Consider the following 19769-nt stretch of genomic DNA (forward strand, 5'->3'; position numbering starts at 1 on the left):
AACATAAGTTGAATAGAATAGTCCAAATTATAGGCCAGATCATAGGCATCCCGGAACAGCGCCTATTTTATCAATGCCTTGTACTTGCCCGGAATCCGGGCCCCGGATACACTAATAATTGGGTTCAGAAAAAACACGAAACCTATCGTACTCCTTAATGTAAAACCACTCATTTACTGTAAGTACTGGCTCTCGAGTGATGTACTCTACTCGAACCTGGCATAGATTTGCACAGCTTGACAACGTGAGACAGTTCAGCAAAACGTTGTCTGCGTGTCTTCCAGCCACTAACTGGAAATATCTACTTACCGTAGTAGTAAAATATAATACATACGGATGTATTACATGTAGCACAGCATGGGCCAACGAAGGTCGCAACGTCGCGCAGCCACAGCAAACCGCGCGAGGTGCCCGCGATGCAGGGCCGCGCGTATTAATAGTTGCGGAGGTCGGCTCAGTGCCGAGCATTCCGGTGAGCCGACCACTCTACTCACCGGGTGAGAGAATCTTCTTCTCGCAGGGGTGCAGCGACTGCCTTGCTGTGTTGCTGCCAACACCGCGGAGCAAAGCCCATGATTCCATACAAATATCAAGATATGATGATTACGTTGCTGTACCATACAGTCAAACACAGTAATCAGTATATCTTCTTTTTTGTATGTGTTGATTACTTTGTGTACTACATGTATTACAGTACATGTAGTACATGTACATGTTATGATACAGTAGTAGCTTTGAGCTGCTCAACCTCGAGATCGGTGGCGCCGTATCGTCGGCGAAGTACGCCATGCCGGAATCGTTTATTCATCAACTTCCCCTCCCCCGAAGCCACCGACATCCAGTCAACCCTCCAAGACCAAGCATGCGTCTTACCTACTTCCTCCTCGTGGCTGCGTCAACTTTTCTCTCTACTGTCGATGCTAGTGCGGGCGGCATCAAGGCTGAGCTGCCTGCTCTGACTTCGACTGACGCAGCCGTTCCAGCCCGTGCGGTTGACACCAGCAATGGCAAGAGGTTTTTGCGAGCCTACTACACGGACGATGAAGACGAAAAAGACGAAGACGATGAAGACGAAAAATACGAAGAAGAGAGAGCAAACCCCGACTTATGACGGGGGAAGCACTGGCTGCGTGGGTCCGTAAATGGGAGGGGAAGGCATACCAATGGTTCTTAGATGGAAAAACGCCGGCCCAAATCGAGGATGAACTGAGTGGCCTGAGGGCTCCGCACGAAGAATGGGAGAAAGTACGCGTACTTCTTGGAGCACTGGAACGCGGCGCATCCGAACGACCCCCATGTTCGTCGTTAGCGTGCTCACCTTCGTTGGCGATTGAGAGAGTGACGCTATGGTTGTCCGTCCATGAATGAACGCTGCTGACCGTAGTTTAGTCCCAAGAATACGTAGCCTGCGTGGATGAAGATGGGTAGGGATTTCTTCTTCTTGGCTACTTACTCTTCACCTACTAGCTGAGTTTACTTCTTCTTCAAAATTCGCCTCATGATCTTAGCGCTATATGACTTCGGTTTTCTGTAATGCTGCGCTCATTGTTTTCTCCCTTTCCATTTCATGAACTAAGCAACCGACACTCACTCACTCTGTCTAGCTGTTCTACCATTACAAGGCGATGCGGTTACCGCCTAAAATTTCCTTCCGAGCTTCTTCGGCACGACTTTGGCGTCGCAAAAAATGATTTCTAAAAAAAGGTTTCTTGCCAAGTTCGACAACGATTTGATTTATACATGTTCGTCACTACCTTTGGTGTCGTTTAAGTGTTGTCTACTACCTTTGCATCCGGAAAGCACCGATCGAGCCCATTATCGACTTTACTACATTTAGTATTGTGAGTCGGTTAAACATCGCTCACAGCGGATTTGAAGACTAATAAATCGGGAATATCTCAATTATAATCGGAGTATAAATCGCTCATCGGTCTCGTAATTATGTGCAGCCTAGCAATTTCAATCAACGTGAGCCGGTTAAACATCGCTCACAGCGGATTTGAAGACTAATAAATCGGGAATATCTCAATTATAATCGGAGTATAAATCGCTCATCGGTCTCGTAATTATGTGCAGCCTAGCAATTTCAATCAACGTGAGCCGGTTAAACATCGCTCACAGCGGATTTGAAGACTAATAAACGGGAATATCTCAATTATAATCGGAGTATAAATCGCTCATCGGTCTCGTAATTATGTGCAGCCTAGCAATTTCAATCAACGTGCATGGCCCGAGACTCGCCAAGTGCAGCGACAACACCGCGCTTAAACGCGTCGCCTGCATATCTCAGTTGCATGTATTATAGCGTGCGGCTTTTCCTGTTTTGACATTCTGTCTGAATACTGTAGCAAGCAAATCGGCCGGCTCTGGCTTAATCGGCCGATTAGCAAATGTAAATCCGACTCATATGCTCTTACTCTGTAGTCTCCTAGGTAGTAAGTAATCTGAGTATAAATCCAGGTACCCCAGTCTCATTAGGAGGTCGGATTTATCTAATCGCGGTTCATCGGTCTTATTAAGTCACTAAATCGGCGGATTAACAATCCAATAAGACATTCTAATTACGGTAATTAGAATTTCTAATCGGTTTTCACAATAACGATGCAATACGTTTTCCGGGTCCTAGCGAAAGCGGCACTAGCAGCCAGTCATTCAACTGGGCGAAGTTGAGCATCATGGCGACAAGTACCCCGACATCGACAAAGAGTTATGCTGGACTAACTGTGTGCCATCACAATCGTTCTGAGGTTTTGGGCCAACACAATCGAAAGCTATGACAAGACTTTAAAAGAAAAATGTCCATGCTTAATTATTTTTCATTCATCGATTCGGGGACTGGCCAAGGAAAGGGGACTGACTGCAATGTTGTTACTAGTGCTCGAAGTTGTGAGGCTTGCTGCCGCCGCAGTGCTCGCTGTCTGATCTTCTTCCCCGTCTGCAGATGGCCGCCCATTGTAACGCAAACATGTAAATAGAGGTGAATCCGAGCATTGGCTGGGAGACTGCCTACGCGCGGCGCCCGTGCTGGTCTTGATTCTGCTCGCCGTAGTTAATTTGCCGACCATCATCTGGGCACGGTGTTTCCGGGGCTGGAGTGCTCGGGGGAGGTGCAGTATCGGGGCATGGTGTCTCCGGAGCTGGAGTCTCGGGGCACGGAGTTTCCGGAGCTGGGGTCTCGGGACATGGAGTTTCCGGGGCTGGGGTCTCGGGGCATGGCGTCTCTGGAGCTGGTGTTTCGGGGCATGGTGTCTCCGGAGCTGGAGTCTCGGGGCACGGAGTTTCCGGGGCTGGAGTCTCAGGGCACGGAGTTTCCGGAGCTGGGGTCTCGGGACATGGAGTTTCCGGGGCTGGAGTCTCGGGGCATGGCGTCTCTGGAGCTGGAGTCTCGGGGCACGGAGTTTCCGGAGCTGGGGTCTCGGGACATGGAGTTTCCGGAGCTGGGGTCTCGGGACATGGAGTTTCCGGGGCTGGAGTCTCGGGGCACGGAGTTTCCGGGGCTGGAGTCTCGGGGCACGGAGTTTCCGGAGCTGGGGTCTCGGGACATGGAGTTTCCGGGGCTGGGGTCTCGGGGCATGGCGTCTCTGGAGCTGGTGTTTCGGGGCATGGTGTCTCCGGAGCTGGAGTCTCGGGGCATGGCGTCTCTGGAGCTGGAGTCTCGGGGCACGGAGTTTCCGGAGCTGGAGTCTCGGGGCACGGAGTTTCCGGGGCTGGGGTCTCGGGGTATGGCGTCTCTGGAGCTGGAGTCTCGGGGCACGGAGTTTCCGGAGCTGGAGTCTCGGGGCACGGAGTTTCCGGAGCTGGGGTCTCGGGACATGGAGTTTCCGGGGCTGGGGTCTCGGGGCATGGTGTCTCTGGAGCTGGGGTCTCGGGGCACGGAGTTTCCGGGGCTGGGGTCTCGGGGTATGGCGTCTCTGGAGCTGGTGTTTCGGGGCATGGAGTCGTAGGAGCTGGAGTCTCGGGGCACGGAGTAGTTGGAGCAGGAGTCTCGGGACAAGGTGTTTCCGGTCCGGGTGTTTCAGGACACGGAGTCTCCGGTGCTGGTGTCTCAGGGCATGGTGTATCCGGTGCTTCAGTGTCAGGACATGGAGTCGTAGGGGCTGGAGTCTCGGGGCACGGAGTATCCGGAACTGGCGTCTCCGGACATGGCGTCTCCGGCGCTTCAGTGTCTGGGCACGGAGTAGTTGGCGCAGGCGTCTCGGGGCATGGGGTATCTGGTACTGGTGTTTCAGGGCACGGAGTCTCCGGAGCTTGAGTATCAGGGCACGGAGTAGTTGGAGCAGGCGTCTCAGGGCACGGAGTGTCGGGCTTTGGTGTTTCAGGACATGGGGTCTCGGGGCTTTCCGTCTTCGGGCACGGAGTGGTCGGGGCTGGCGTCTCCGGACAAGGAGTGTCGGGCTTGGGCGTCTCTGGGCACGGGGTTTCAGGGCCCTCCGTTGCCGGACAGGGTGTACTCGGAGCTGGAGTCGGGCCTTCAGGACACGGCGTCTCCGGTGCCTCGGTCTCCGGACAAGGGGTGGTCGGAGCAGGGGTCTCGCCTTCCGGGCACGGGGTGGTCGGCGCTGGCGTCGGCGTGTAGCCTGCCGAGCCAGACTCCTCCTTGGGCGGAGCTGGTGTCGGCTTCTCCTCTTCGGGGCACGGCGTGGTCGGTGCTGGCGTGTAGCCTGCCGAGCCAGACTCCTCCTTGGTCGGAGCCGGTGTCGGCGTGTCGTCGATTGGCATGGGCAGGTTGGTACCCGGGCACGGCGTGGTGGGTGCCGGGGTGGAGCTGGGGTAGTCATGGTCGCCGCCCTTCGTGGCAGCAGGGGTCACGTCGGACGTGCCGGACTCGTAGGTGGTCGGGCAGGGCGTGGCCGTCCCGCCCGAGACGGACGGGAAGACGCAGCCCCACGTATCGCCGAGCACGATGGCGCACTCGGCGTCCTCCTTGGCCGTGCACTGCTTGCCGTCGAAGGAGAAGAGGTACGAGTGGCAGTCGGCCGTGGCCACGTCGCCCTTGAGCGGACAGGCCGTGCCGGCCGGCGCCTTGCCGGCGCCCGAGCAGATCGCGCCGCGCGAGGCCGCGATGGTGAAGGTGGCGTCGTACTGCACCGACACCGGCAGGTCGGCGGTCGCCAAGCCGGTCGTGCTCAGCGCGGCGAGAACCGCAGCGAAGAGGAGGCGGGGTGGCGCCATGGTGGTCCGCGTCGGTCGGCGGGGGGGTGAGGTCGAAGTGTGGAGGTTCGGGAGAGTGAGGGGGTCAAGTGCTCGCAGGCGAGCAAATTGAAGAGTGAGAAGCGCAGTGAGGAGGGCGGCGAGCTTCTTGGATCCTGGCGGGTCGCAAGGCTGTGGCCGACTGACTTTGAACCCGCGGCCACTCTGCCGGAGGGCGTGCTCCTGGTTAGGCAAACGAAGGTCTCGATTGCATCGTGGGTTGCTGCTATCGAGCAGCGCTCGGGTCTGGCGTGCCCAGACTAGCCGCTTCTGTCAAGTGACTTGGACTCAGTATGGCGGCGATTGAAGGGACACAAGTTGAAGTTGCTGCGCTCGCGGGCCATTCGCTGGCGAGCGCTGTTGTCGCTCAGGGCGAGCGGCGTGGTGGGCACCTCGAGGCTGGAGTGAAGGCGCAAGCCTCTATCTATGACCGTCTTGGGCACGGCCGGCTCGCGGGTGCCTGGACGTGCAGTACGACAATCTCCGCAGGACGCGTGCAATTCGGACTGCACCCATTAGGTTCAACAACCAGCTCGTGGCGCAAAAATTGTAGTAGTGGGTGAACGGACTAGCGACCGGGCCACGTTGCCGTGAATGTGTCATGGATGCAATGGCTGCAAAAGCCGACGAAGTTGGCTGCCGGCCGGCGCCACTAGCGGCCGGGCAAGCATGCTCACTGCCGTGAATGTAGTCCACAATGGAGTCGAGTGCAATGCTATTTGCAGCGGTGACCTATCAATGATATGCTTTAGGTGATGAGAACTTCACGGCGTGCATCGCCAGAAAAGGATCCAGGGACTCGAAAGAAGTTGGTGGGACGCACGTAATGGATGCACACACCGGTCTCACATGTAAAAGTCGCTCTTGTTTGTCACCGCGTTGGCCTTCCCCCTTTTGTCTAGGCCGATCGCACTCGAAGCCGCTCTGAATACCTACGACTCATAATACTAGTCACAAAAGAGTTGTTCAGATAGTGGTGCAAGCGCAGCGGGCGCTACCCAACACGTTCACAGGGAACCTGCGCTCCAGAGGTCCGCCAATACCATAAAAAATTGTATTGCCAGCAGCATGACTCCATAATAAAGATTTCAATATAGCGGCAAGCAATAGTAAATATTGCCGTAATTTATATTGTATTGTTAGTTATTTCTTCATGTTCTTCTAACTCTCGCTCTTCTACCACTACTTCCCGTAGGCACGCCTATCTCGATAAAATCTCTGGGATCCACAGGCCAAAACACGCCGAGCTCCTCCTCTTCAAAACGCGCAATGGCATCTTGTGGTAAATCTGACGCTGGCTGCCAAGTAGGACGGGGGTATCCAACCCAACTCACAAAGTAGTAGTTGTTCCCATCCAGATCAGTCTTTTTTGCATAAATAAACTCAAGGGTGTATACAATGTTGAAATGAGACGCTAGGCCGCCCGAGAATGGCGGCTGGGCTTCTCTACGAGTCTGCTCCTGACCAGTAATTGTATCGACGCTAGTGTAGTGTGGAGGACCCCATTGTTGATGTCATCGGTGGTGCCATGTGATGCCATCAAACGTAGATTTGTGGTGGGCCGGAGAACCGCACTTTTTCATATTTATTGTCAATAATTGGGTCAATATCATATTGTATTGGTAGCTGGGATGTCCAATAATAAAGATTTTTATTGCAAAACCCATATATTTATTGAATTGAAATATTTTTTCCGACCTCTGCTGCGCTCGTAGATCAACATTGAAGCGTGCATGACTTTCAAAACAGATCAAAGTAGAAAAAGAAAACTACGCTTGCATATGGAAGGCAACAAAAAATACTACCACTACCATGCATACCCATTACGGGTGTTCTAAGCCTCGCTGCGGGCGAGACATTCCGAGAAAGAGTCTATGTGTCTCGTCTTGATGGGCATCCGATCACGACTTACTTGGTTCGTTCCTTCATTCCGAGCGGAGCTTGCGGTTCGCGTTCGCCGTCGCCGTCGCGCTTGCCGTCGCACCGCCGTTGGAAGGCTGGGCCGGGTAGCCATTGTTGACCACGGTGGTGGGGGCGCCAACACCGACAACTCCAGGCACGCCAACGCCCACACCAGGGCTGACGACACCAGGCCCGTAGGCGCCCGTACCGCCCACTCCGACGGTCGCGACGCCGGGAATGCCAACGCCGACGCCCTCCGGTCCAGAGAAGAAGGTCTCGGCCACCTCCTTCTCCGCGCTCACTCCGCTTGAGATGGCGACGGCGGCGACGACGCACACGGTGAAGATCTTGCTGTTGCTGAACATGGTAGCTGGGGGGCTTGGGTCGGGCGGTTGAGGCTTGGGTAGGTGAATTTGAGAATGAGGGCTACAATGCAGCTTGCCTGGGGCTTAGCTCGACAACGACAGGCTAAAGTCAAGTGCCCATGCCTGCCTGTTCGCCGCTGAAGGTTGTGGCCTGGTTGGTTGACACCAGAGGGCTGGAAGATGTGGAGAGGCTTGAACAGTCGTTGAGCTCCATGCACGACGCACATCGCCCATAGCCGACTTCGACGTAGCAGCCAGTTGGTCTGGTAAGACGTCGTTGTGGTCAACATCCGCTGGCCAACGGACACGGATAACCTCCAGATGTCAGGGAAATGAGTGGCCGGCCAATCTGGAGGTGGAGTTGATAGACGTTTACGGACAGCAAAACATAGTCGATTCTTGGAACAGATTCTTCAAAGAGTGCCTGCTATTTTGTGGCTCGGATGCGGCGGCTTCTGCAACGTGGACAAGGTTGTTTTATCATTGAAGCGCTTCGGAAATTGCAGCAATAGGAAACACAAGAGATGGGAACCACGTCGGGTAGGATTCTACTATAGTCGTCTACGGCGGTCTTGCGGCAAGACCCATTCAACATGTCCGATGACGACGAACCTGTTAGCTCGTCTACCACAAGGGACACCGTTTTGAGGCGATTGTCTGTTGTCACCACCAAGCTGTGTCGCTACTGCGTTCATGTGGAGGTAGTCGCCCACTTTGGCAGTCGCTTTGTCACGACTGCTGCAACGTTGCCGGGCTAGGTCACAGTATTCTTATCCGAATCGTTTATATTGCGATTTGTGAAGATACTTTGATACTGAAGTTTGTATGCTCTATGTTGAAGTGACGTCTCCCACGCCACTGATGCCTAGGACTGGTTCAATAGGAACACCGGTTTCTGCATAAGCGGATGACTTTTTGCGGTCAGCTCCTCCAAGCTGTTTTGCTGCGAGTGGCGTCGACTGGCGTCGCAGTGGCTTGGCGGCCGAGCTGTCCGCTGAGCCCCTCGCTGCACGCGATCAGTGGCAGTCCAGCTGCCGCGATCTCTTGGCGCGGGACGGCATGCGGCTGAATCAAGAGCCACTCATGAGCCCCTGGGCTGGTGCCACTGCTGCCTGCGTCTTTCCGCAGCCAGATGCCTCGCTTGTGCTGCGGGTCACCAGACGAGCAGCAGCAGGTTGTCCGTCCGCTTGACGGCGAGAACGCCCCCGCTGCTCATTTCGAAATCCACTTCCCAGCGAAGTATCGGTCATCCGCTTCGTCTCAAGGCCTCCAACGTAACGTAACAACCCCCCCCCCCGCAGTATCCGACAATGGTCAACCGAAGCAACCTCGCCACGCTACTCGTCGCCGTCGTGGCCTGTACGAATGGAGCGCTCGCCGAGCAAGAGGCAGCCCAGTTCGGCTTCGGAGGTTTCCCCGGCATGGGCGGCATGGGTGGCTTCCCTGGAATGGGCGGCGGCATGGGAGGCATGTCGAGCCTCATGAAGATGATCCCAGGCATGGGTGGCATGGGTGGAGGAGGCATGGGCGGTCTCCCTGGCATGGGTGGCGGCGGCATGGGCGGAATGTCAAGCTTGATGAAGATGATCCCAGGCATGGGCGGCGGTTCCTCTGGCACGAGCGGCGGCGGCGGTCTATCGGGCCTCAGCAGCATGATGTCAGGCATGGGTGGCGGCGCTGGCGGCTCCTCGGGCACCACCAGCAAGTCGACTACAGGCACGGGAGGAGGTTACAGCTCGCCAGGCACGGTGCATGCTCCCAGCATGGGTGCAACAAGCACTGGGGCTACTGGAGCTACTGGAGCGACTGGAGCCACCGGAGCAGTGCCAGCGGCCCCGGCCGCCCCTGTTGCTGCGGCCATGCCTACTGCTGGAGTCGCCCCCACTACTGCCGCCGCCCCCGCTGCTGGAGTCGCCCCCACTACTGCCGCCGCCCCCGCTGCTGGAGCCGCTCCGGCTGCCGCTGCCGTCCCTGCTGTAGGCCTGACTCCTGCTATTCCCGCGACTGGAGCCGCCCCTTCTACCGGCGCAGCGGCACCTGCTGCCGGGGCTGTTCCTAGCCAGACGTACCGCCGCAACCTTCGCGTTGAATAAGCAAGCCCCTGAAGTAGTTGTCTGTCAGTTAGTCAAGTTTGCACGGATGCAGTGTAAACGTAAGAAAAGTGTATCACCGAGTTACCACCTTCTAGCTAATGTGTGAGATTGGAACGAAAACAATTGTTGAGCTAGTCCGACATCCCAAATATCATTTGATACGAGAGCTGTGATCACAGCCTGTGATAGAAGGCTACGAGTTCTATAGGTCTAATTAGCTGGAGTGCCTGATGCTTACGAACCATTTGGAGTTTTCGGCGTTTGAAGTTCACCAACCAAATTTCGTACCTAGTCGGACATCGTAAATTCGAAAGTGAAAATTACTCGTACAAAGCAGAAAAGATGCTTATGTGATTTCTTTTACCACCAGATTTCCAATAATGTACAGCACGAAAAAATTGAATAAGTATTGGCCCCTTACAAAATCCGGAATTTGGGGGGGTTGGAAATGGAGATACGTTTTGAAACCGGTGTCACTTCACGAGTTCTTAAGTGCTCAATAGCTTAAAAGACGCACAAGACGCAGTTCTGTCGATTTATGCGGTTAAATCGCGATTCGTAAGCATCATTTCGTTTGACGCGGTCCTTTCAGAGCTCATTAAATGAGCTCTGAAAGATTGGTCAATGCCGTCTTTTTCTACGTGCATTAAATTTTAAACCAAGGGAACAGCTTTAGGGACATCGTTTAGCAAAAGAACGTCGAGAAATCCAGTATCAATCTGTATTCATCCGTGATGCATTTAGGACGTGCGCACCCACTAACATGTTTCCACGACCACCAAGTGTGAACTTTCAGTTGCCCCGAATGCGTTGTCTTCTCGGATTTTGCTTTACTTGATTAGGAAATTAGATGAACGGTGTGAAAACTCACTTTTACCGCTCGACGGGTGCCAAAAACACGTGATAACCCGGAAAAGTTTTGGGTACCCCACTACGTGTTTTTGGATACCGTTTTTCACGAAAAACGGTGCTTCTAAAAGCCTCTAATGAATATAAACCCCAAGGTTTATGGGTTTAAATAGAAACATATCTAACAGTTCACATTTTGAAGGATTGTTGGGGGCTTCCAGACCAGCTCTAAATACGAGAGTTATGCGTCTGGATAGCTTAAGTGTTGGAACATGTGGTGAGGTAAATAGTAAATCACTTCCAGCGTCACCCTCAAGTACAAGTGTCGGGCCCCTTTCTTTTGTCGTTGCAACATTAAGAACGTTGTTTAAAGCAACTAGGGCATCTGCACCGCGCCGTGCCGTCGATATCGCACAAGCAACAATTCACCGCGAAAATTTCGATATACAAAGTCGAGCGTTGAACGAAGAAGCAGAAGAAGTTGATTAACTGCTTAATAAACTTCTTGTTTAGCTAGCTACCACAATATAAATGGACTAAGTTGCTGCGCTAGTTATTGGCGGGGAATCCAAATCCGACTTGATGGCGGGGAATAGGTTGTTATCAGGGTTCTTCTAATACCAATTTCCGGGGGGGGGGGGTAACACAGACTGCATGTTTGTTAAATCCAAGCTCCGTTGAATGTCGAAAAATATGCCGGCCAAATGACGCTTTCGAGCTTTCTGTGCTTGGTTTGTCAGCGTCCGTCTCATGAAAGTAGGTATCGTTACGAAGTGGGAGAATATTTTTATCTGTTGCTAATTTACTGGTTCATCTGTTGCGGGCAAATCAGCGGAAAATCTGTTGCCCGTGTCGGTTTATCTTGCGTGGTGTAGGGACGAAAGCAACAGGTTTTCAGTACGGAAATCCTGCAACAGATTACATGTCGAGTTGACTCGGTATATCTGTTGCCTATGTGATTACTTGTTGTGCTCATGCATCGAGTAAGAGCACCCCCGCTATTGCTCAGGAAGGTGATGCATGATCTTGTGGTATTCCATTTCGGGGACTATGGCGAGCTCAGCGGTCTGCTACGGATTTATTCTGCGATAGTCATTCCTTAACTTTGCAAGCAGCTTGAGTTATTGTTGCATGCAGATGATAGCTTGCCGTTCCCCTTAGAGGCCAACGAGGACTGTGACTTCTGGCGCAGGCGTGCTACGACATCAGCAGCACAGGTATGGCAAGTCAACGTCGCCACGGGTGCGCTCTTGACGTCCAAGCCTATCGCGAAGAGTGTGTAACCTATTTTAAAGCGCATGAGGTGCTACTGGACCAATTGGTGCCAGGGATGAGTTACAGCTTCTTCAGTGTTTCCAAGGATTTAACAGCAGACCACGCGCTTACGGGTCGATCCACGAGGTGAAGGATCACTGCGGTGAGCGTCACGTTGTCCTCCTAGTCATTGTGTGAGTCATAACGATCAGAGCGGTCATAACGACCCCCATAGCCATCATCACAGGAAGAACGGCCTTGGTCGTAAGAGCGGTAGCCCTGAGGGTCGAATTTGTCATAGCCATAGCCCCAATTGTAGTAATGAGAGCCGTTGTGTCCGTGGTAGCCCCGATCGCGCGCGTACTTAAGTATGCGTGAAGTCATCGGACGGAGGTGTCGACTCACGTCCGCTGGGTAGTACGATGTAGTGCACGTGGCCACTGAGAGTGACATTAACGGAACAATGCATTAACACGAGCATCCGTCGGCCACGCCGACAACAGCTTCGGAGCTGCGAGTGGCTACAGTACCGTAGATGTCATCGCTGCCCTTTGTCTAAGTTACGGGGTTGCACGATGTAGTTCACTCCAGTCTGCAGGACTTTAGGATCTGCTCTCGTCATCCACTGTCGCTCTCGATCTCCATACTCTCTCTATCCGCATAGATTTTTGTTTGAGCTAAAACTCATATTACAGCGCCAAACGGTTGAGTACGCTTGCTACTGGACTGCAGGCAGCATCCAGGAGACCGGCTCCATGATCACTAGGTTCGATGAGGAAGCGAAGTACGACTTGTACTACCGAGTACTTCGGCGTGTTTGGAGCGTGGGCACAACAGACTATGGCGACTCGTACTCATGGACTGGACTTCCTCCGGGTGCTTCCTGAGGTAGTAGAGTGCAAAGCTACCCCCTCGTGCGAAGAGCGTGGGCACTAGACAGTGAGTCCTTCAGTTCTATGTATTCGCGACGTGTACAAGCTCGCACAGGGGCAAATGCCTTGGCGGCTACATAACAACGAACGAAGAAGAGCTATTGGAGACCACGCAACTATTATTTATCTTAGTCACATGCACAGGTAAGCAAGCTCATCTCGCGTTCATGTGTACAGGTGAACGTGGCCCAACCATCTAAATCAAGATCCAGCGCAATCCAAACTTTGCCTAGTCCGAGGCGGATCACAAGTCCGCGCCCGAAGAGGGGTTGCCTGCACCAGAGCAACATAAGAAGCAGTGCATGTAGAGCGAGGCGCAATAGATCCGATGCCTGAAGACGTTGAGGTGATGCGGGACTGTACAGGAGCCGACGCCAGACGCGGAAAATGTGCAGCGTAGCATCTTTTGGAGCTGGAGGACGGTGTTATGACCTTCAAGTAATAAATCTACTGCTATGACCATCCTACTTTCACATAGCCTTCGCGAAATTCATGCGAGCCCTTTAAAAGAATCCTATCAAGCATCGACCGCCTTCGGATAAATAGCAGGGGTGCTCTTACTCGATGCATAAGCACAACAAGTAATCACATAGGCAACAGATATACCGAGTCAACTCGACATGTAATCTGTTGCAGGATTTCCGTACCGAAAACCTGTTGCTTTCGTCCCCTACACCACGCAACAGATAAACCGACTCGGGCAACAGATTTTCCGCTGATTTGCCCGCAACAGATGAACCAGTAAATTAGCAACAGATAATAATTATTCCCCTCACGAAGTCTCCGTATATCATAAAACGCTATGGCGGTGTGCACCCTCCAAAGCAGTAGCACTTCCTTCTGATGCCATTCGGGCCTTGCACGAAGCTCTGAGATTTACTAGTTTTTTAAAGTTAAAGTACTTACAAGTACAGTATTTGTTAGATAAAACTATAGAGTCCTGGAATCGCTACAGTGTTCCGACCCCTTTTCGCTACTACTGGTTTTCGTTTCGTTCTCTAATACAGTATTAGTTAGATGTAGATCTGCATTACCCATTACTTATTACTTATTAAGTACAACGCAGCTCCTGATCAATTGACTTGGAGTTGTATATGTCCATCAACCTTTAGCAAGGTTGCGCCAAGTTACGCGTTACGCTCACGACAGTCATCTGCTGGCATTCTTCGGGTGTTCCTAGAATAATACAGACTTTTCAGCGTAAACCTGGTGCAAGCTTTCACAGCTCATTTATAATTAAATAATGGTAGAGCGAGGCACTTGGTGATGTCCTGCCTGTTGGGAAGGACTCCGTTTTTACAACGAGAGGTAAGCGTCCCAACGTGTATCGACACATCGCCAGTATCGTCAAGTCGACGCTTTAGTTGTAGAGCAGAATGGCGAGTCAGTTTAAAATTTCCTCAGAGCAAGACCCTCCACGCTGCACCCTCGACTGGAGTCACTACACCGCCCAAAAAAACCTACTTGCCTACCCCAACTCTGACAACGAGGTAGAAACCAGCTAATTAGACCTATAGAACTCGTAGCCTTCTATCACAGGCTGTGATCACAGCTCTCGTATCAAATGATATTTGGGATGTCGGACTAGCTCAACAATTGTTTTCGTTCCAATCTCACACATTAGCTAGAAGGTGGTAACTCGGTGATACACTTTTCTTACGTTTACACTGCATCCGTGCAAACTTGACTAACTGACAGACAACTACTTCAGGGGCTTGCTTATTCAACGCGAAGGTTGCGGCGGTACGTCTGGCTAGGAACAGCCCCGGCAGCAGGTGCCGCTGCGCCGGTAGAAGGGGCGGCTCCAGTCGCGGGAATAGCAGGAGTCAGGCCTACAGCAGGGACGGCAGCGGCAGCCGGAGCGGCTCCAGCAGCGGGGGCGGCGGCAGTAGTGGGGGCGACTCCAGCAGCGGGGGCGGCGGCAGTAGTGGGGGCGACTCCAGCAGTAGGCATGGCCGCAGCAACAGGGGCGGCCGGGGCCGCTGGCACTGCTCCGGTGGCTCCAGTCGCTCCAGTAGCTCCAGTAGCCCCAGTGCTTGTTGCACCCATGCTGGGAGCATGCACCGTGCCTGGCGAGCTGTAACCTCCTCCCGTGCCTGTAGTCGACTTGCTGGTGGTGCCCGAGGAGCCGCCAGCGCCGCCACCCATGCCTGACATCATGCTGCTGAGGCCCGATAGACCGCCGCCGCCGCTCGTGCCAGAGGAACCGCCGCCCATGCCTGGGATCATCTTCATCAAGCTTGACATTCCGCCCATGCCGCCGCCACCCATGCCAGGGAGACCGCCCATGCCTCCTCCACCCATGCCACCCATGCCTGGGATCATCTTCATGAGGCTCGACATGCCTCCCATGCCGCCGCCCATTCCAGGGAAGCCACCCATGCCGCCCATGCCGGGGAAACCTCCGAAGCCGAACTGGGCTGCCTCTTGCTCGGCGAGCGCTCCATTCGTACAGGCCACGACGGCGACGAGTAGCGTGGCGAGGTTGCTTCGGTTGACCATTGTCGGATACTGCGGGGGGGGGGGTTGTTACGTTACGTTGGAGGCCTTGAGACGAAGCGGATGACCGATACTTCGCTGGGAAGTGGATTTCGAAATGAGCAGCGGGGGCGTTCTCGCCGTCAAGCGGACGGACAACCTGCTGCTGCTCGTCTGGTGACCCGCAGCACAAGCGAGGCATCTGGCTGCGGAAAGACGCAGGCAGCAGTGGCACCAGCCCAGGGGCTCATGAGTGGCTCTTGATTCAGCCGCATGCCGTCCCGCGCCAAGAGATCGCGGCAGCTGGACTGCCACTGATCGCGTGCAGCGAGGGGCTCAGCGGACAGCTCGGCCGCCAAGCCACTGCGACGCCAGTCGACGCCACTCGCAGCAAAACAGCTTGGAGGAGCTGACCGCAAAAAGTCATCCGCTTATGCAGAAACCGGTGTTCCTATTGAACCAGTCCTAGGCATCAGTGGCGTGGGAGACGTCACTTCAACATACTTTATACTAGGCATTAGTCAATGATATCGCGCCATTTACTCAGTTGAGTTCTCATAATACGTAGGGTATAAATAGAGCAAATGCAGCAAAAGAGGGCCAGTCATTGCAAGGAACAACCATGGAGCGCACGCCAAGTCCGCGAAAAGTGATGTCCCGCTCCCCAGGTCAGCAGGGAGGGCGGACACGCACAACAGGAACAGGAAAGCTGCCGAAGCAGTTTAAGCGTGTTGCTGTCTCCTTTCAACACAAGCTCAGCGTGACGCTAGCTGCCGTGGAGTAGATAGATCTAGACAGCAGTGTTTAAGGGTACCGGTACATAAATACCACTTTGCATGATGCACTTCAGAATACGAGCATAAAATCGTCGGTACATGTACATCTCGTGTCCACTTTGCAACACAATAACTTCAATAATCAGCTATATGTAGTATGAGATCTAAATTACGGTAAGCACATCCTAGCCAGATTTCTTCATCCTTGCGGTAGCATGTACCGGTACTGTCCCCAACGAGTTCTCCAAGATACTATGGTGAGTAGAAGCAGCCCATACAGTACCCAAACTCGCTGATTTGCTAAGACGAGCTTTTGCCAGTACATGTAGCTTGTTGAACTTTGTCCGTCAGAATCATCAATATACAGTAATGCCGTCCCAGCCTGGGAGACTCCCAGGTGCGTGTACTGTACAGTATCTGTACTCGTCACTTCTTACATAGCTCTATTAATAGTGATGAATTCTCAATTTTTGTGTGAGCGAGTGATGCGATAAAGAGTCGGTGACGTTGCCACTGGCCAAATAACTCGATCTGAAGCCCTTGTCACAATGGCCAGAACCACCTGGTGTGATTTGAACGCACGAGGGAGAGGACCCATCACCAGAGATTTGGAGTACACCACCACAGATTTAGGCCGCATCACCACAGATTTGGTGCCAAGCACCAGTCGAACGGCTGGCGCCAAATCACCAGATATTCGGGCTGCAGCACCATAAGAAAGGGTCCCATCACCACTTTATTCGGCTACATCACCACCTGCAAATCTTCTACAGTGTAGTGTATCAGTATTGGCACTGCACATTATTGCCACCATTGTATTAGCGTTGTGTATGTGAATGGATGAGTGTGATGCGTACCGATACGAATTATCATGCATTGTTACGCCGCTCCTACAGCAGCTAGCTAAAACCTACGTCGCTTGGTTTGATCGCATGATTCCCGATTTGAATTGCTGGCAGGCCATGTTGCCGGGCGCCGTCCAGTGTCGTGTGCAAGTGGACCTCTCGCACCGTCGTCGGAGCCTTCGAAGAGTGGGGCGTCATACAAACCTGTTGGGCTTCGAGTAGGAAAATTCCATGTCGAACCCGACGGAAGCGCAGGAGTCTGCAACACGTCATGTGCAGCAGAGATGCAAGCGCGCTCTTCATCTCTCGGTGTTCTATCGGTGGGCAGTGGCTCACTGTTCGCTGCAATATATGCATCTACTGGTCGGTAAACAAAGGGCGCATCTGGACCCCACGGGCGACTGTAGGCATATTCTGCTTGATGCACTGTCAGCCTGGTGGAGGAACCCACCGGCATCTCCATTGCCTGATCAGCGCTCCAGCTCTGGTGGGCGTTCCAATTTTGAATTCCATCCTCATACGTCTGAAAGGTCAGCATAGTTGCGTGACTGTCGATCCGTGGGCTGATGATTGTACCATCTCGTGTTGATGTTGCTGTAGCTGATAGTCGAAATGGAGGTCCAATTGCGTCATCGCATACTCGGATTTGGTTGCTGTTTGTTGATTCTTGCGCCCACGGCCCATACTCAGGCTGGTTACCTATAAATCGAGGAGGTTGGAGCTCGTCGCTCGTAGCACCGGCTACACTTTGCCCTTGGCGTTCCACAGTCTTGTTGGCTCCCCTTCCACGTGGAGCGTGATTGGTGACAAAATCTTGCTCTGGTGCAGGCATTCCAGGGCAAGGTAGACCAAGCTCGCGTGTTGCGTGGATTATATGCAGACACAGACCACATTTGCCCAAGTCCTCGAAGCCGCATTGACAAACCACCCATCTACCGGCATACTTTGCCATTGTATGCGCAGTACATGAATGGACTCGAACGGCAGATTTGTCTTTTTCGGCTCGACGTAAAAATCATTTGCTGCACGACTCTCGGCGTTACCGTATCGTGATGCAAAATCTGAACAAACTGGAGAGGGATATCATCTGCTCCAGCAGTCGGTGTTGCCGACAGTTCTTGCTTTCGTACAGCCATGGAATACAAAGCCATTAAGCGTTGAGACACTGCAGGAGTACTTTGGAACGACACTTGCATCTGAAGAAACACAAGTCGAGACTGGTCCAAACGCTCCAGCATTTCAATTGGCGTAGCTTTCTAGTCCTTGTTTACGAGCTTGAGCGTCTTATGGTACTGCTCAAGCGGGTTATTTGTCGCCACATAGCCTGGTGGCGTCCGAAAGACTTGCCAGTGGCTGAAACGAGGGTGCAAAATCCATTGAGCAATGATGTGACCCGCTACTTTTTGGAATACCACACAAAACTTCGAAGCTGCGCGCCACGCAGCAAGCACGTTCTCCCTCCTCTTCAAATATTCTTCTTCATTTCGGGAGTAGTGGAGATTGTTGAGGTCGCGAAAAATCATATCAATGGTCACTGCTTCCCGTTTGCCTTGTGTGAGGTCTTTCACATTTTGGCAGACATGGAACCAACACATTAAAAACTTGGAGCCAGGTAGAGCAGCTTTTCACGCGTTGTATTGTGCATTATCCGCGTCGAACATGACGAACGCTGGCGAAAAACTGACTAAGAACTTCTCCCAGATGATGCGCTTGGTAAACTTGATGCACCATTCCACATCAACTCCAGTGCGCTGAGAAGTACAAAAGTAAATAATCGGGAAAACCTTACACCGGCAGTCCGAACCCCAAACACGAAGACGGGATAGCGCTGTTTAACGATGCTGTGGGTGCTATCGATGTGAAGCAGCGTCGTGCACCGCGGATCTCGTTGTACAGTGACATAAGTTTCTAACAGGGCGTGGCATGTGACTCCAATACGAAAGGGCGACAACTTGGAGCCCGTGCCAATACTGGGAACCAACTGGTTGTTATCGGTCTTGGTGTCACAGAGAAGAATCATTTTATCACTAGTCACTTGTCTGTCTTCTGCAGCGTCGTACATGTGTGTGCTACACAAAGCAACAACAGATTGTAAAGCTTTTCGCTTGTAAACCTTTCTCCACTTCTTGACGTAGCTTTGAACTTGACTCAACACTGGTGCGGGTCCTGCCAACGTCTGACGCTTTATTTTCTTGCACAAAATCCCTAACAGGTCGACAGGCGTAAACCATACGTGATCCGATAGTCGCTCGTCGATGACTGCCTTCATTGCGTCGGACATCGGGATGGTCTTAGCTGTGGGTGACTCGACGGATGAATCAGGCATTGTGTGATGTCCATCCACGCAGACCGTCGCCAGAGAGCTGGATTCACAAGCTAGTATCCTGTACCGACACTGACACTTCACCCCCCTCTCACTACAGCGTGCTGACGTACACTCCGTGACGATTCTGCGCATCGGATGCCGCGTCATCAGGGTCTCGTCTTCATCATAGGTTGCGTGGTCCAGAGTACACCTCGGCACTTTATCGTTCCGTTGACGACTGCGGCTGGGCAGCGAATCCACAAACTCGTCGAGAGTAGCGTCACTGCTCGTTTCAGAATTCCATATTTCCACCCAAGGAACTCTTTCGCCACGTCGGCGAGGTTGACCGCTGCCGACGGAGGTCTGTTTGCATACAATTAACGGCGTAGATAAGTACTTGCCATAGTTGTCGACATACTCCGTACAATACTTACTGTAGTTATCACTTGTGTGGGCGGGCTCCTCATACTTCCAGCCAAATAGCACGGGAATCCCGTGGACCGTAGGAAGAGGGCAACTAAGTGAAGCGAAGAATGCCACGCTCGTGAAGAGACGTACTTGGGTTTCTTGTCTGCGCTAAAAATAATTTGCAAACAAGAACACGATGAGAGCTTCCGCTCTTCTCTTTTTATAAATATTCGTGCGGAATGAATATAAACGTCCCTACAGTGTGAACATGTTTGCAAATGCACATAGTGGTGATTCGGCCCAATCCAATGGTGATTTGGGCCAATTTAATGGTGAGCGATTCCACCCAAATCAATGGTGATGATTTCCTTT

General features: G+C 52.9%; 6 protein-coding genes across 6 annotated transcripts; 2 read left to right on the forward strand and 4 right to left on the reverse strand.

Moving 5' to 3' along the window:
• Positions 1-862: 862 nt before the first annotated feature.
• Positions 863-1111, forward strand: PHYSODRAFT_288968 (hypothetical protein; the record flags this gene model as incomplete). The annotated part of the gene is made up of 1 exon (XM_009539164.1): positions 863-1111. The coding sequence occupies one exon, from the start codon at positions 863-865 to the stop codon at positions 1109-1111; it is 249 nt and encodes an 82-aa protein (XP_009537459.1).
• A 2184-nt stretch (positions 1112-3295) lies between these two features.
• On the reverse strand, positions 3296-5172 carry PHYSODRAFT_529597 (hypothetical protein; the record flags this gene model as incomplete). The annotated part of the gene is made up of 2 exons (XM_009539165.1): positions 3296-3887; positions 4592-5172. The coding sequence occupies 2 exons, from the start codon at positions 5170-5172 to the stop codon at positions 3296-3298; spliced, it is 1173 nt and encodes a 390-aa protein (XP_009537460.1).
• Positions 5173-7115: 1943 nt separating this feature from the next.
• PHYSODRAFT_340913 (hypothetical protein) lies at positions 7116-7457 on the reverse strand (the record flags this gene model as incomplete). Its single annotated transcript, XM_009539166.1, has 1 exon — positions 7116-7457. One exon carries the CDS (start codon positions 7455-7457, stop codon positions 7116-7118), a length of 342 nt encoding a protein of 113 aa, XP_009537461.1.
• A 1310-nt stretch (positions 7458-8767) lies between these two features.
• PHYSODRAFT_251974 (hypothetical protein) lies at positions 8768-9550 on the forward strand (the record flags this gene model as incomplete). The annotated part of the gene is made up of 1 exon (XM_009539167.1): positions 8768-9550. One exon carries the CDS (start codon positions 8768-8770, stop codon positions 9548-9550), a length of 783 nt encoding a protein of 260 aa, XP_009537462.1.
• A 4754-nt stretch (positions 9551-14304) lies between these two features.
• PHYSODRAFT_306883 (hypothetical protein) lies at positions 14305-15087 on the reverse strand (the record flags this gene model as incomplete). The annotated part of the gene is made up of 1 exon (XM_009539168.1): positions 14305-15087. The coding sequence occupies one exon, from the start codon at positions 15085-15087 to the stop codon at positions 14305-14307; it is 783 nt and encodes a 260-aa protein (XP_009537463.1).
• Positions 15088-18715: 3628 nt separating this feature from the next.
• PHYSODRAFT_306885 (hypothetical protein) lies at positions 18716-19456 on the reverse strand (the record flags this gene model as incomplete). Its single annotated transcript, XM_009539169.1, has 4 exons — positions 18716-18730; positions 18798-19060; positions 19121-19352; positions 19424-19456. The coding sequence occupies 4 exons, from the start codon at positions 19454-19456 to the stop codon at positions 18716-18718; spliced, it is 543 nt and encodes a 180-aa protein (XP_009537464.1).
• Positions 19457-19769: the final 313 nt, after the last annotated feature.

The sequence above is a fragment of the Phytophthora sojae genome (genome assembly GCF_000149755.1).
Source record: "Phytophthora sojae unplaced genomic scaffold PHYSOscaffold_13, whole genome shotgun sequence".
Taxonomy (NCBI): domain Eukaryota; phylum Oomycota; class Peronosporomycetes; order Peronosporales; family Peronosporaceae; genus Phytophthora; species Phytophthora sojae.